Raw genomic sequence first — 13,524 nt, forward strand, 5'->3', positions numbered from 1 at the left:
GGAAGCCAGAGTCAATTAATGGAAATTATCATGTCACAACATTCTAATAAAGACAGAATTCTTTATTAAATTAAGACTTTGTTTCAAAATACAATCAATTTTTAATATTGTGTTAACATTTGCTTATTATCCAAATCCTTAGTGACTATTATCTATTCTTTAGTTGCTCCACATCAAGGTCCAGAGCTAAGTACTAACAAATAACTGAAGTGTGGCCATTCATACATACCTCAATAATATACACACATAGAAATGAAAAAATATGTATTACAATATATCAACTAACAAATACAATATGTGTATATAAAATGACTCCAAAGAAAGAAAGAAAAGAAAAGAAAGATTCAAGATGATGAGAGACTTCAATGGTAGAAGATGGGTGGAGGAAAGGGGAGGCATCAATCTGAAAAATCATAGCCTTTAGGACTATTTTGTTCATATTAATGAATCTTAAGAAAGGTATTAATAATGTAGAAATTCATAATATCTATCAAGTACTTAAAAATAAAAACTTACCATAGGACCGACATCCCCATTTTCACCTTTTTCACCAGGTGGGCCTGGCAGACCCTACGAAAATACAATTAAAAAATAATAATAAAAGTCACTCCTATTTAAAAAGAAACTCTTGACCAATTTGTAATGTAAAACTAGAACTATACATAAAGTTAAGTCTGAAATTAAAATTAACATGGAAATTAAGATTCAGAAACTATCATATGTCAAAATACTTATAATGCAAGTAAGTACTGACTGCATATGAAAAGATCTCATACTAAATTTACCAAAAAAAATGTATACTTTGCATACCATTATACTGTTTGGTTTTAGTTACAAGTACTAAATATATAATTTAGTCCAGGAATTTATGAACACTTAATCATTTGCTCCATCTTTTATGAGTAATAGATAGGACTGCCATTTTAAAGATTTTCTGAAAAATCTTGTCCCAAATTATTTTAGAACATCCTATACAGGTGAGGTTTTTACAGTTAGATACCAATTTGACAAAACTCTTTTGAAAATAAGTATTCCAATACATTTCCAGGGTGATAAATATCTTCTGAATTTCTGACCTGTTAATTCCACTTCTGAATCTTAAAAATCCACAAGGCCATAAAGCCTGATTATTATACTTCCTTTATTCTCTCAAATCCATTTCCTTTGATATTCAATTGCATATAATTGCTTAGGAGAGGTTCTATGTTATAGTAATAAATACATTCGATTTATTATTCCCTAAACCTACCCATGCAAAATAGTTGAAACATGAGTTTTAAAAAGTAATACTTATTTTTAGTACATAGTACATACATCTTTGACGTTTATTCTATTTTACTTATCCTCTTATATTTCAATTTTTCAATCATGGTAATAACCCACTAAACTGTTTTTATGACCTACCAATTCCACATGACTCTCAGCGTGGAAAGAGGGTGATTTACCAGGTATATTTATAAACCTTTTTTTTAAATTTGGCATATATTCATTTTGCCAAATTAATGACTGGAAATTTTAATTACTGATTAATAATGAGCAACATATACCAGGATTTCATTTTTTTCTTCTCAAATGTCAGCTAGATATCTAGGAAAATTGTCTATCATACCTACTTCTCAGACAGTTGCTATCATCTGATGGTAGTTTCTAGAATTACTAGAGAAGTTCCTATGAGGAAATAGCCAGGCAGTGTTTCAGATTTTAGTCTGCTTAAAAATTACCTGGACAGATTGATAAGATTTTAGATTCCAAGGTCCACAACCTCAGAGGTTCTAATTCTTTGATGAAGCACACAAATTTAAATTCTTAAACATGCAAGTAAATTTTAACACAGATGAACTAAATATTTCATTTTAAGTCCATTTTGTTTAGTAGTATGAATTGCAACTTAGACATAATTAAGTTCTTGTAAACACCATATTAATTAACAATCACATTCCCTATATTTTATCCAGATTTTCACCTCTTTAGTAGAGACTGCATCTAATTTGGGATCCCTAAATTGAATGGTATATAAATAACAGTTCTCAGTTTTCTTTTATTGCTACACCAGGCCCAGCTTTGCATCGCCATCTTTTCTTTATGCATAAGATTATTCCTAATATTAGCTCAATAGGAACCTCCCAACAGAAAAATATATTGAAATAGTCATTGGTTTTTGATGAAGTTTGATTATAGTTTGAGTTGATTAAGACAGAACGTTCTTATTACTAAAATTATTGGAGACATAATGAGACAAATTCTCTTGTTGTGGAGAATTAAACATTATCAATTAAACACTAAATGGCACTCCAGTGTTAATCAGTTTTCATATCTCCTAACTTTCTCCTAGGGAGTAATTTATACACGAAGAGTCTCTTTTAAGGTCTGTTAATTTAAAATAATTTGCCACTTAAGTGATAAAATAAAAGAACGAATTTAGGCCAAGAACTCTCATTCTGTGTGTCTCCTTCCTATGTAGACAAATAGTAAACATCAAACTGAAAATCAAGTCATTTAAACAAAATATTAGATTATTATTATTTATATCTATTATGATTGTTAATACCTATTCTTCCATGAAGACTCAATTAAAGGATGTAGATCAATTGTGAATATATTAATTACATTAGCATTTTTCAGATTCCCGATTTAAAAAGGTAGCTGTGGAAAAATATAATCAATTTCTTAGTGAACTGATTTCTCGAGTCATCATCAAAGAGCACATTTCTTATGTTCTGGAAATGAAGATAATTTTTATTTAAAATCTTATAAATATAAGCTACAAGGCATCTTCTTTAAGCGTGAAAAGTAAATTCTAATTTACAAACTTATAGAATTCAGAGTAATCAGCTAAATGAAAAAGCAGAAAATGAATGGTAACATATCCATTGGTGATACAATTTTTAATGCCTTGTTGTTTTCAAATATGTGTTTCTCACACATCTTAATATGTAGTACCAATAAGTATAAAAGAGTTAAACATAAATATGAAAATGAAGTTTTTTCATTTTCCAAGTCTAACGGGAATTATTTTGGTATTAAAAGAAAAGCAGAAAATGATAATACTAGATGTTCACTAGTAGACACCCATTGAGTGTTATAACAATAATAGTTATGAAAATATAATTAATTGTATTGTTTGCAATGTAATTTGTCTAATTATATATACATATATAAGCTATTTAATATTAAAATCAGTTTCTGGGACTTTATGGAAACAAACATAAAAAATTAAATTTATACAAATGAAACTTCTACATACTTTGCTACAGCCTCAGAAATTTTTAAGTACAGTGAACTAGATGATTTAATTTGAACATTTCCAAAATTTCTAATGTGGCATAACATATCCATATGGTACCCAAATATTACCTAAAAGTTTATAATCTTTTACATAATCACTAGGTAGGTATAGGATGAGCACGTAGAAAAGGAAAACTAACTGTTTTCAAAGTTTGTAGGAAGCCGTGAACATCACATGGAAGGATGGAAAACAACCTAGAATTGATACCTATTGTTCAGTGTTTTGCCTGAGAGTCCAGTTGTAGCACATATTTGAATGAAAATTTCTTAGCCTACAATGTTTTACAACTTTACATTTCCTCTCTTGAATGTGCTTTATAAAATGCAAATTACAATTTTAAATAAGTTACTTTAAATGATCATTTTACTGTTAATGTGTATATTTGACCTATTATTGTTTAACATTTACTGTTGGCAATTTCTGTTCATACGTCGTTGCAGCTGGGAGTTCGTTATTTCTCAAAATGCTTTCACTTTTTGCTAGCCATCTGAAGTACTAATTTTTCTCTTAATGGACCTGTGAAAGTCCATCTTACTTCTATTAGACTTAAATAAGGTTGTAGTTCTTTTTTTAAAACAAAATAAGAATAAGGAAAGGAAATGCAATACCTAAGGTGGGGTTAATCCAGGGCTGATACAGGTTCAGAAAAATTAATAAAAACTGATAAAAAGCAGTTGAAGTTTAGATATACATTTAAGTAAAACAGTCCTTATGGTTAAAAGTTGTGTCAAAGCTCCTACATAGAAAAAAAGAGTGCTGCTTTATTTTACATCCACCAGAAAACCTGGTATGAGAAGTAGGTGGAAATAACAAAGTACACAATGCAGAGAGCATCTTACCTGAAGACCTATGGGACCAGGAGGTCCTGGGAATCCTCTGGCACCTTCATCACCTTTTTGTCCAAACATCCCCTGCTGACCTCTGGGACCCGGCTCACCATCACCTCCCTAGAGGAGAGCAATGAAAATAGACACAAACTGCAAGATCATGGTTTTGACACAAATCATCATAGAAGCATAGTCATTTTTAATTGAACCAAAGCTGGTCCATTTACGAGTCACCAAGTAAAAAAAGTCAATTAAATTTCCATTATCTGCTACAAATATACCATTGCTTGTTTCTGCTTACATTCTTTGTTTCATGATTATGACTGATTTTGATTTTCTTATGTATACCAAGTGAAGTAAAAGCTGTCTAATAGGAAAAGATAATGTTCAGAATTTATCACAAATTACGTACTTCTCAACTGGTTAATAATCTACTTTGAAATGAAGTCACAATATTTTTTGTTTATAAATGTCAGCCTGTTTAGCTATATTAGATAATTTAAATTTCATTCAATGTTAAGCATACAAACAAACTTATCACCATATGAAATCAACTGGTTATGTGACAGTTGATCAATTTAATCAGCTAACTGTAGATTTGTTTAATCAAGAGGAATACTTACAGCAAGTCCAGGGGCACCAACTGGACCTTGAAGACCTGGGGGACCAGGAGGACCCTGCAGTGAGACAAAAATTAATCATTTTGAAATGGAAGCCAGAAGAGCCTCAGCTATACAGTGCAGAATATTTGGCTGATCAAAATCTATTAAGCATCTCTACACTTCTTTGGAAAAAACATTCTTTTCCACTTAGTGCAGTCAACCATTACTTATTTTACTCCTTGAGACTCAGACTTGCATATTTGTAATCAATTTTAAATTGGCAGTTATTGAAAGCACTCAGATCTGCAATGTTGAAAAAATTTAAAAATTGAGTTCTATGCAAACATAAATCATGTTGAAGTTTCACATTTGAAAAGTTTCAAAATACCAAATTTCTTTAATGAGATATGTATGAGTCAGAAAAAGTACATGAAAAGTTTATCTATATGCTATCATCTAAACGAATATTAGGATGCAGGGGATGCTATACATACAGAATGTAGTGATACATTAAGAATTTTCCTCATATATATATGCATGTAAATTGAGTGTTGTCTATTAAGTATACCCGAACTTCTTAATTTGTGTAATAGATTTTAATAGGTTTATGAGTCTTACATGCATAAGTATTTCTTGTTAACTATCTTTTTCATGTAAATAACTGATCAGGCACTATAAAATAGCCAGGTAATAGAGAAAAAGAGTCATTGAATTATATTGTTCCTATCATAACTACCACATGTTAGGAAAAGTACTTACAGCAAAGGTTCAAAAAGTGTGGTCCATGGACCACTGGGTACCTGACATCCTTTCAAGTTTCCAGGAGGTCAAAATTATTTTCATAACAATACTAAGATTTTATTTGTCTTTAAGCCATACGAAAATTTGAACTAATGATGCAGGGTAAAATTGCGCGTGTGTTCATCTCATTCTGAACTTTAAGTGTTGGGATTACTGCATATCTTTGAATGCACATAATTTGAAAAGAGGTTTTATTAGAATTGATGGAATCCCGAACAGTTACCACACAGATAGTACAGTACTGATATTATAATCTTTGGACAGGTAAGTTATACTAATGAAAAATATCCATGGTTAATAGCAAAAGAAGGGAAATGAATAATATGCACTCAATAAAAAGTAGAAAACTTACATTTTCTCCTTTGTCACCCTTGCTGCCTTTTTGTCCTGGTTCACCAATTTCACCCTGTATTTAAAATTTTGAGATAAAGTTTATCTCTAATATGTCATAACTGCCACCGCATTGTCATTGCTATCATTTCATTATTACATTTTACATTAATATAATTACATGGTGGCATTTAATGTCACTGTTTAAACTGTAAAAGCCTGGGTTCCCTCTGATTCTCACTTTCTAGTATTGACTAATACATAGACAAACAGAAGTTAACTGAACTTTGAGGAATACTGAAACTGGAGTTTTAATTCACCAAATCAATTTTGTCTGAAATGTCACCTCTATAAACTCATAATGAAATTACATTTATTTATACAAAAATATAATTGCACATTAACCAAAAATTACTTCATTTTTTTCTCCTAGTTTTCTAAATGTTAAATTGTTGCACATTATTAGAGTACTGGTTCACAAATTTTGTCATAGCATTTCACAATCATATTAGAAAATACACTAAATTCAAACATTTAACAACGCATCTATTCACTCAGAATCAAGACCTTAGATCTTTACTTACATATTAGTAAAAGATAGAAACATACAGGATTACCAAATACACATGCAGCTCATTCTTAAGTCTTACTCTGCCATATCCAAGACACAAGGGCTAATATATACAAGCAATTCATTAGATTAATTTCACATTTATTTCAGAAGCATATATATTTAAAAACAAATAAGCAATTTTGTCATCTTCTATTTTTCTTGCTATCACTTCTCTTGTGCATGCACCCTTTTCTTGTTGACATCCTACATATTTCATGGGAGAGATGCTAATTCTCAACCTCTAAAATAAAACTTCGGAGCACATGGAAGATGTATGAAACTTTGAAACAAAAGATAGGATTCTTGAAAAAATCATTTTTTCCCAGGAGGTACTAACATGAATAAAGAACACCAACCTTGTCTCCATCTTCTCCAGGGGACCCAGCAGGCCCAGCAGGCCCCGGGAGGCCTACAGGGCCTTGTACGCCATCTCTCCCAGCGGGGCCTTGTGGACCTTTTTCTCCCTGTATTGAAAATCCAACAGACAATTATTTTATTGTAAGAAACCTACAGATTTTCTATTTGTTACAATTTTTAAAGTACTGCTCTAACAGTCATATTCTGTCTTCTATGGTTGACAAGGCAATTGGTTAATATTCCCAAGAAAAAAATATTTTCAAGTAGTAAATGATGATATAAAAGATTCCTACATGCTTTTCTGACCAAGAATACTATCGCTGTCAACAATTTATGAATCTCAAGCTAAGGTCCACAAAAATAATTAAGACTCATTTTAGAATTTTTCTTTCAAACACACATTTTCTAATCAAGTATTATGTATTGATAAATGGGGTGCTTGATCTCGCTGAGACCTACTCTTCAGTGGTGCGTAAAACAGCAGGGTAGTGGCTATTAGGACTGAAAAATCATAAAAATCCCTTTGCTCATTTTCCAACTTTACAACTGGCTTTAAGTGGAGGCATTTTATATTTTAACAAATATTTCATGATTTACCTAAATTTTCATATTTTAATTCATTGCAGCTTTCAGTGATTCAAAATGACAAGGCTGTTAGCTTTTTCTGGTTGTTTATTTTTTGACGAAGGTATTATTTTCCTGTTTTAAAATTTACCTATATTGTGTAATTAAAAAGAATAATACCTTGATAATGAAGACAAGCTCTATTTTCCGTTTAAAAAATCCTTTCAGAGTTTAAAATAAACTACTCTCTAAAATTCACTGATTTCATCAGTTTTTCACAAGGTCTGTTCCTGATTTTATTTAGTGATTCTATCTTTCCTCTTACACATGCTGGGATCCACAAGTCATTAGCTCCTCTTGCCTTTACACCGTGTTTCCCTGAAAATAAGACCTAGCCAGACAATCAGTTCTAAGCATCTTTTGGAGCAAAAATTATTATAAGACCCGGCCTTATTTTACTATACTATAAGACTGGGTCTTATATAATTAATATAATATAATATAATATAATATAATATAATATAATATAATAAATATAATACCGGGTCTTCTGTTAATTTTTGCTCCAAAAGATGCATTAGAGCATTACCCTGCTCCCCAACCCCCTTCCCTCACCACCTCCTGTTCCTTTACAATGACTAAGTTTTATCTGTTCTATTTCTTGAATATATTTACTTCATTTATCTCCACCATTAACACCTTATCCCCAAATACTAACAGCCTTCTTTTGAACTACTGAAACTCCTTCCTTCCTCCATTACATCTATTCTCACTTCCAAACTCTTTACTGTGCTGTAACCAGACAATCAGATCATCTTACCAATATTCTATAGTCAGTTTACGTTTTTAACATTCCTAAGGTAAATACCAAGCTGTTAGTATGGCCTTCCCTCATCTGGCTCCTACTTCCTGCCCAGCTGCATCTAGCCTTCCCTTGCCCTTGCTTTCTGCCCTCTAGACCTTACTGCAGGTAACCCAGATTTCATGCCCCCCCCCCCATCATTGGCCTGAGAACATGTTGTTCCCTTGGCCCAGAATAATGCTCCTAGGAAGACCCTTCACCTAGCTAATTCCTCCTCATCTTTTACATTCCACCATGAATGTCCTGTCCAAGGAAAGGCCGATTCCAGCTTAGGTCCTCCTGTTATAAGCTGACATAAACCAGCACAATTTCCCTCCTATCAGTAACGTTTATAATTACTCACGTACTTAGTGATTCTTTGCTTATATCTAATTGCCCCTTCAGACAATAAATTGTGTGAGGGTGGGAACTATCTGATTTTGCATTCCATTGCATCTCTCTGGCCTGTGGCCCAGACTAGCCACTTAAGGAATATTTGTTGAGTGAGTTAATCACTTAATGACAACAAAAATAACAAAATACCTATAAAAAAAGTTAACTTCTTAACTCTGATTTATTATTAAATAAGATCATATGGGTTCCATATGATCTTATTTTTCAAAACTATGCCATAATTATAATTTAAAATATACCCCTGATGTCACCCTAATGTCACCTTTTATTTCCTTCAAATGAAATATTACAATTTCTTAAACCTATCTATACTCATAAAATGTGCTGTGCTATTTACAGTGAACTTCACTATTTTAAACACCTCAGCTGATTCAGATATTTCTCCTTTATTTAGATTTCCTTGTGAGCCTGAACCCCAAAAATCAATTCTTTTATACAAGAGTATCTATAAATAAGACAGATTAATTCTTATCTGCCTTCATTTTAGTACACATAATCTCCAGCCAGGAATCACCTGCCATTTATTTCCTCTGATCTTGGTCTGTGTGGAGTCAGGAAAAATCTTTCAACTGATCTACACCACTCTAAATTTAGATTCTTCATATACAACTCCACAAGATGACAAACTCTTCCTTCATTATATATCTCTTGGCCCTCAACACACAGTACTACCAGAAACATCACCCATCTCTCCTTAAGCAGTCTTTATTTCATCACTTCTACAGACCCCTTCATTAATATTAATATTTATTAATAGCTGAATCTTACCTTGTAACATTGATAGAATTAGCTACTCATTTCTACCATGTTTCTCTGAAAATAAGACCTACCCCCAAAATAAGCCCCAGTTAAGATCGTCAGCCAGACGGACGTATTTAGTACATTATGGTGATGTTCCAGAAGAAGATGACATGACTGTATTTGAATAAATATAGATTGTTGTACATGAAAAAATAAGACATCTCCTGAAAATATGCCCTAATGTGTCTTTTGGAGCAAAAATTAATAGAAGACCCAGTATTATTTTCGGGTAAACACAGTATGTCCTATGTTTGACTTGGCATGATTTTATATTTAGCCTATATCCATACCCTCAACTTTTATTACAATTCACAGAATTCATCCCTCTTTATTCAAAAGCCAATTTATGCACTTATTTTCCGGTTATTAATTCATCTTTTTTTAATGACAACTCTGGTTCACACTATGATAATGATAATAATCATTCACTGAACAATTATTATCAAAGTTTTTCAAAGTGATACAGAACTCCAATTTCATCTAATCCTCACAAAATACTGTGATTATCTTTTCACAGATGAGGAAACAGAAGTTCTTAGATGTTAAGTAAATTAGCCAAAATCATGAACTAAATAATGATAGAACTGAGTTCCCAACCCAGCTCTGACACACTTAACTTCCTTACTTTTCACTAATTCTTTTCTTATTAGTGGTTAATTCTATAAACATATGTGCATTACAATAATAATGAGACAATGCATTCAATTCTGCTAGCAGTTCCCCTTACTGCCCTACTATTCTTTTAATCCTATGGCTTACTTGAGATGCTCTACACATACCTATTCCACCTTTATTATCCGTCTTCTTTTTGAATCCCACTAGTTACCCTAAAACCATGAATGCCCAGCTGGCCAAATACTGGTCCTCTTTGTTTTTTCTCAGCTTTCAGTATTTTTGATCTTTTACAATATTCAACAAAGGCGGCTCTTTCCTCTCGTGGCCAGGGGCACGACGGTGTGCCCCTGGATATATTTTCTATCCCTAATGGACTCTTTTACTCTCTCTCCCTCTTAATGGATCGTTTATAAACTCTCACTATTATGATTCTCCCTAAAGGGTGAGTCCAAATCTTCACTCTCCCTCAACACTGCATCACATGGGAATTTAATAATATAATTCCTAACATCATTCTTATTCTAAACGACTCCTGGCATTATAGTCTTGGCACTGATCATTCTCTCTGCATTGTACACACGTGTTCTTGAAACTGTAAATATTTTTAGTATCCCCAACTACTACTGCCTAGTTCACTTATGGTTAATACATTGCCTTCACTGAGTTTTGATCTAGTATTTTTTCCCCATTTCTACAATTGTCTCTTAAATAAATACATTAGCAACATAGCTTCCTATCTATAATCCTTGAATTCAGTACCTCCCTACTACAATTAATACTTTTCTTTAACTATTCTCCCCATCGAAATATGTCTATCAAAACATTAAGTTAGAAAAGATTTTAGCTGCATTCCCCTCACCTTCTTCCCAGGACACCCATCCTCAGAGTTTCTAATCTGAGTTTCTAATCTGAGTGCCTATTAGGCCTCAGCTATTGCCTTAAGTAGGTCACATGGCTATTTATGGCTCTTATTTTCCACTTTCTTTCTTCTAAGGAGCTGGGTTGGTGGATAAGTGGACCGAGGGCTTGCCTTCCACAGATCCCCACCGTGTCTTTTTTTAATGCAAGCTTTAACCTGCTGATAATCACATTGCACTTATAACTCAAGCTGCTCAGAGGAGTTGAAATGCAACATTTATATTTGGGTTGAGGAAAAGGTTAAAGGCTGTCCTTCACATCTTAGCCAATGTTTCCATCAGTTTTTATAAAAGCTCTGCATGGAGATCTATGAGTACTTTCACCCAAGGATTTTATAACCATTTTATGCTACTATCCCTAAATAGACCCCTTCTTAAAAAATACTACCTAATACAGTGTCTAGTACTTAGTTGCTCTCAATAACTATTTATTGGGTAAAAGAAACAATAGAATGGACATCTTGGAATCTTTGGCGGTGGTGGGAATAATGGAGAGAGAGCAGATGGGCAGAGCATTGCCTTGTCCCTTCCTCACCATAATGTCATCAATCACCATCAAAACTGGGCCCGAACCTTTGCTCTTACAAGGGCTTCAGTCAATTATTTCTCCTCTATGTCAGCAAGTTTATTTGTTACTATCCCTTTCAGTTCTTTTCCATATTCTTTTCTGTGTTTCAATATTTCACTTCTTCACAAAGTCAAGGTATTTAACCACTTTAAAACAGTATCTAAATTTTCAACAAATTTACTCAGCTAGAAATATATTACTTAAAAAAATTCTCAGTAAGAAAATGTGTTTTTTCTATCACTCAAAAATCCTATCCATAGGTGGCATGGCCTCATTTTAATATTTTAAATGTTTCTGATAGGTAATGGATTACAGAAAGCAATCATTTTAATTTGGAAACACTTGAGTAATATCACAAACAGTTAAGAGAGAAAATGCTTGTACAATGAAACTAACTTGCTCAATCTGAATCAACTTGCAAAAACTAAAGTCTTAGTGATAAAAAAAAGGTATTTTGAAATTCATAGGCTTAAATTAGATTATATATATCAAGACCTACATGTATACCAAAATATTAAACTCATATTTTTGTGTATGCTGGTTGATAATTTTTATCTATATTTACTGAATGAATTGGTGTTTTAATATTGGAAGATGAGATAATGCTTTTTTTCAAGAAAATTAACTTGATTAAATCAAAAGCAGGAACAAAAATAGGGAAGAAATTTTGACAAAGAAACGTAAACCTAAGGAATATTGTCCATGATTATTTAAATATAAAATTTTAAAGTCCTATAAATATAAGATAAAATAATTTGTTAGATATTTTCCATCTCATTTACTGTAGATCAAAACTCAAATTACATGAGAAGAACAACTACTTTTTATGGGCTTCATTTATAGACTAAGAAAATGATTGGAAATAAAGTTATATTAGAAGAAGAGTTAAAAGTGCACAATTTTCTAATATAAAGCATCAAGGTATGGTTCTAATCAAAATTTCAATTTTATTTTTTTAAAGGAGCAAAATCAGAAGCTTTTTACATTAATAATATCCAACTCCCTCACAGGTATTAGGGTTTCATAAAGGGTGGAAAAATGTCACCTCATTTAATTGAATTTGAAATTTTCTCGATTATAGATATAAAAAGAAGTGTGTTTATATGCCAGGCACATATGCAGTAAGAATGCAGTAGAGTATGAAGAGCTAATATCCTTGAATAAAAAGTAATAACTTGTGCAGGGTGGCAATAAAATATATACATATTTTTTAAATTACTTACAGGAGCACCTTTCTCTCCTGCTGGACCAGGAGGACCCTGAGGCCCTGGACGCCCTGGCAACCCAATCGGGCCAGCTGTACCTGCTGATCCACGTTCTCCTGGTGAGCCCTGGTACATGGGAAAAAAAGCATTTTGTTATTAATGATGGAAAAGTGAGATTGACTTGGGAATCACTTACTTAATAGTGGAAACTTATGGTATGGTAAATAATGTAAAAGCTACTTTTAGACAATTTTAAGATCTCAAACAAAAACAGTGGTACTCATTATTTGAAAGACTAATTTCTAGTCCAATATTAAACACAGATATTGAAGTTAGGAAATATTGATAAAAATTTTTCAAAATTATATATCTTTAATATTATACAGATGTCATCTTTTTTCATTTGTATTCACAATTGTTCACAAGGCTTTATAAGGCATTAATCCAAAAAATAACTTTCTATACTATTTTCTCCTGTGTTATTATGGATTGGCTGAATATACCTTCTAGACTTGTATTTTCTCAAAGTGATTTCTGGGCTTCACCTCAAACTTGATGAATCACAATTTTAAAGTCCTAAAAATGACTTCAGAAATTGTCATTGCATTAGGCTACAAATATAATTTTTTACATAATAAGTTTGGTAATCACTATCTCAGAGATTGGACTTTTTCCCAGAAAATAAGTCCTTAAATTTATTTTGGAGTCCTATAGGGACCTGTAGGTTTTATTTTGAACACTGACAAGGTAATTCATATTTGATTAGGCAGATCCAGTTGAGTT

The 13,524-nt window shown here is 32.3% G+C and overlaps 1 protein-coding gene across 6 annotated transcripts in view; it reads right to left on the bottom strand.

Annotated features, from left to right (window-relative positions):
* Nucleotides 1-13,524, bottom strand: part of COL11A1 (collagen type XI alpha 1 chain) — a 199,717-nt gene that overhangs the window by 40,300 nt on the left and 145,893 nt on the right. For all 6 annotated transcript variants that reach the window (XM_088799462.1, XM_074318647.2, XM_074318650.2 and 3 more), the window contains 6 exons: nt 12,760-12,867; nt 6,816-6,923; nt 5,869-5,922; nt 4,737-4,790; nt 4,126-4,233; nt 517-570 (listed from right to left, as the gene is read on the bottom strand). In XM_088799462.1, the coding sequence (XP_088655588.1) occupies nt 517-570; nt 4,126-4,233; nt 4,737-4,790; nt 5,869-5,922; nt 6,816-6,923; nt 12,760-12,867 (486 nt within the window). The remainder of the gene's footprint in view (nt 1-516; nt 571-4,125; nt 4,234-4,736; nt 4,791-5,868; nt 5,923-6,815; nt 6,924-12,759; nt 12,868-13,524) is intronic.

This window comes from Rhinolophus sinicus, chromosome 7, assembly GCF_057876585.1.
Source record: "Rhinolophus sinicus isolate RSI-liver-muscle chromosome 7, RSI-T2T, whole genome shotgun sequence".
NCBI classification, from domain to species: Eukaryota; Metazoa; Chordata; class Mammalia; order Chiroptera; family Rhinolophidae; genus Rhinolophus; species Rhinolophus sinicus.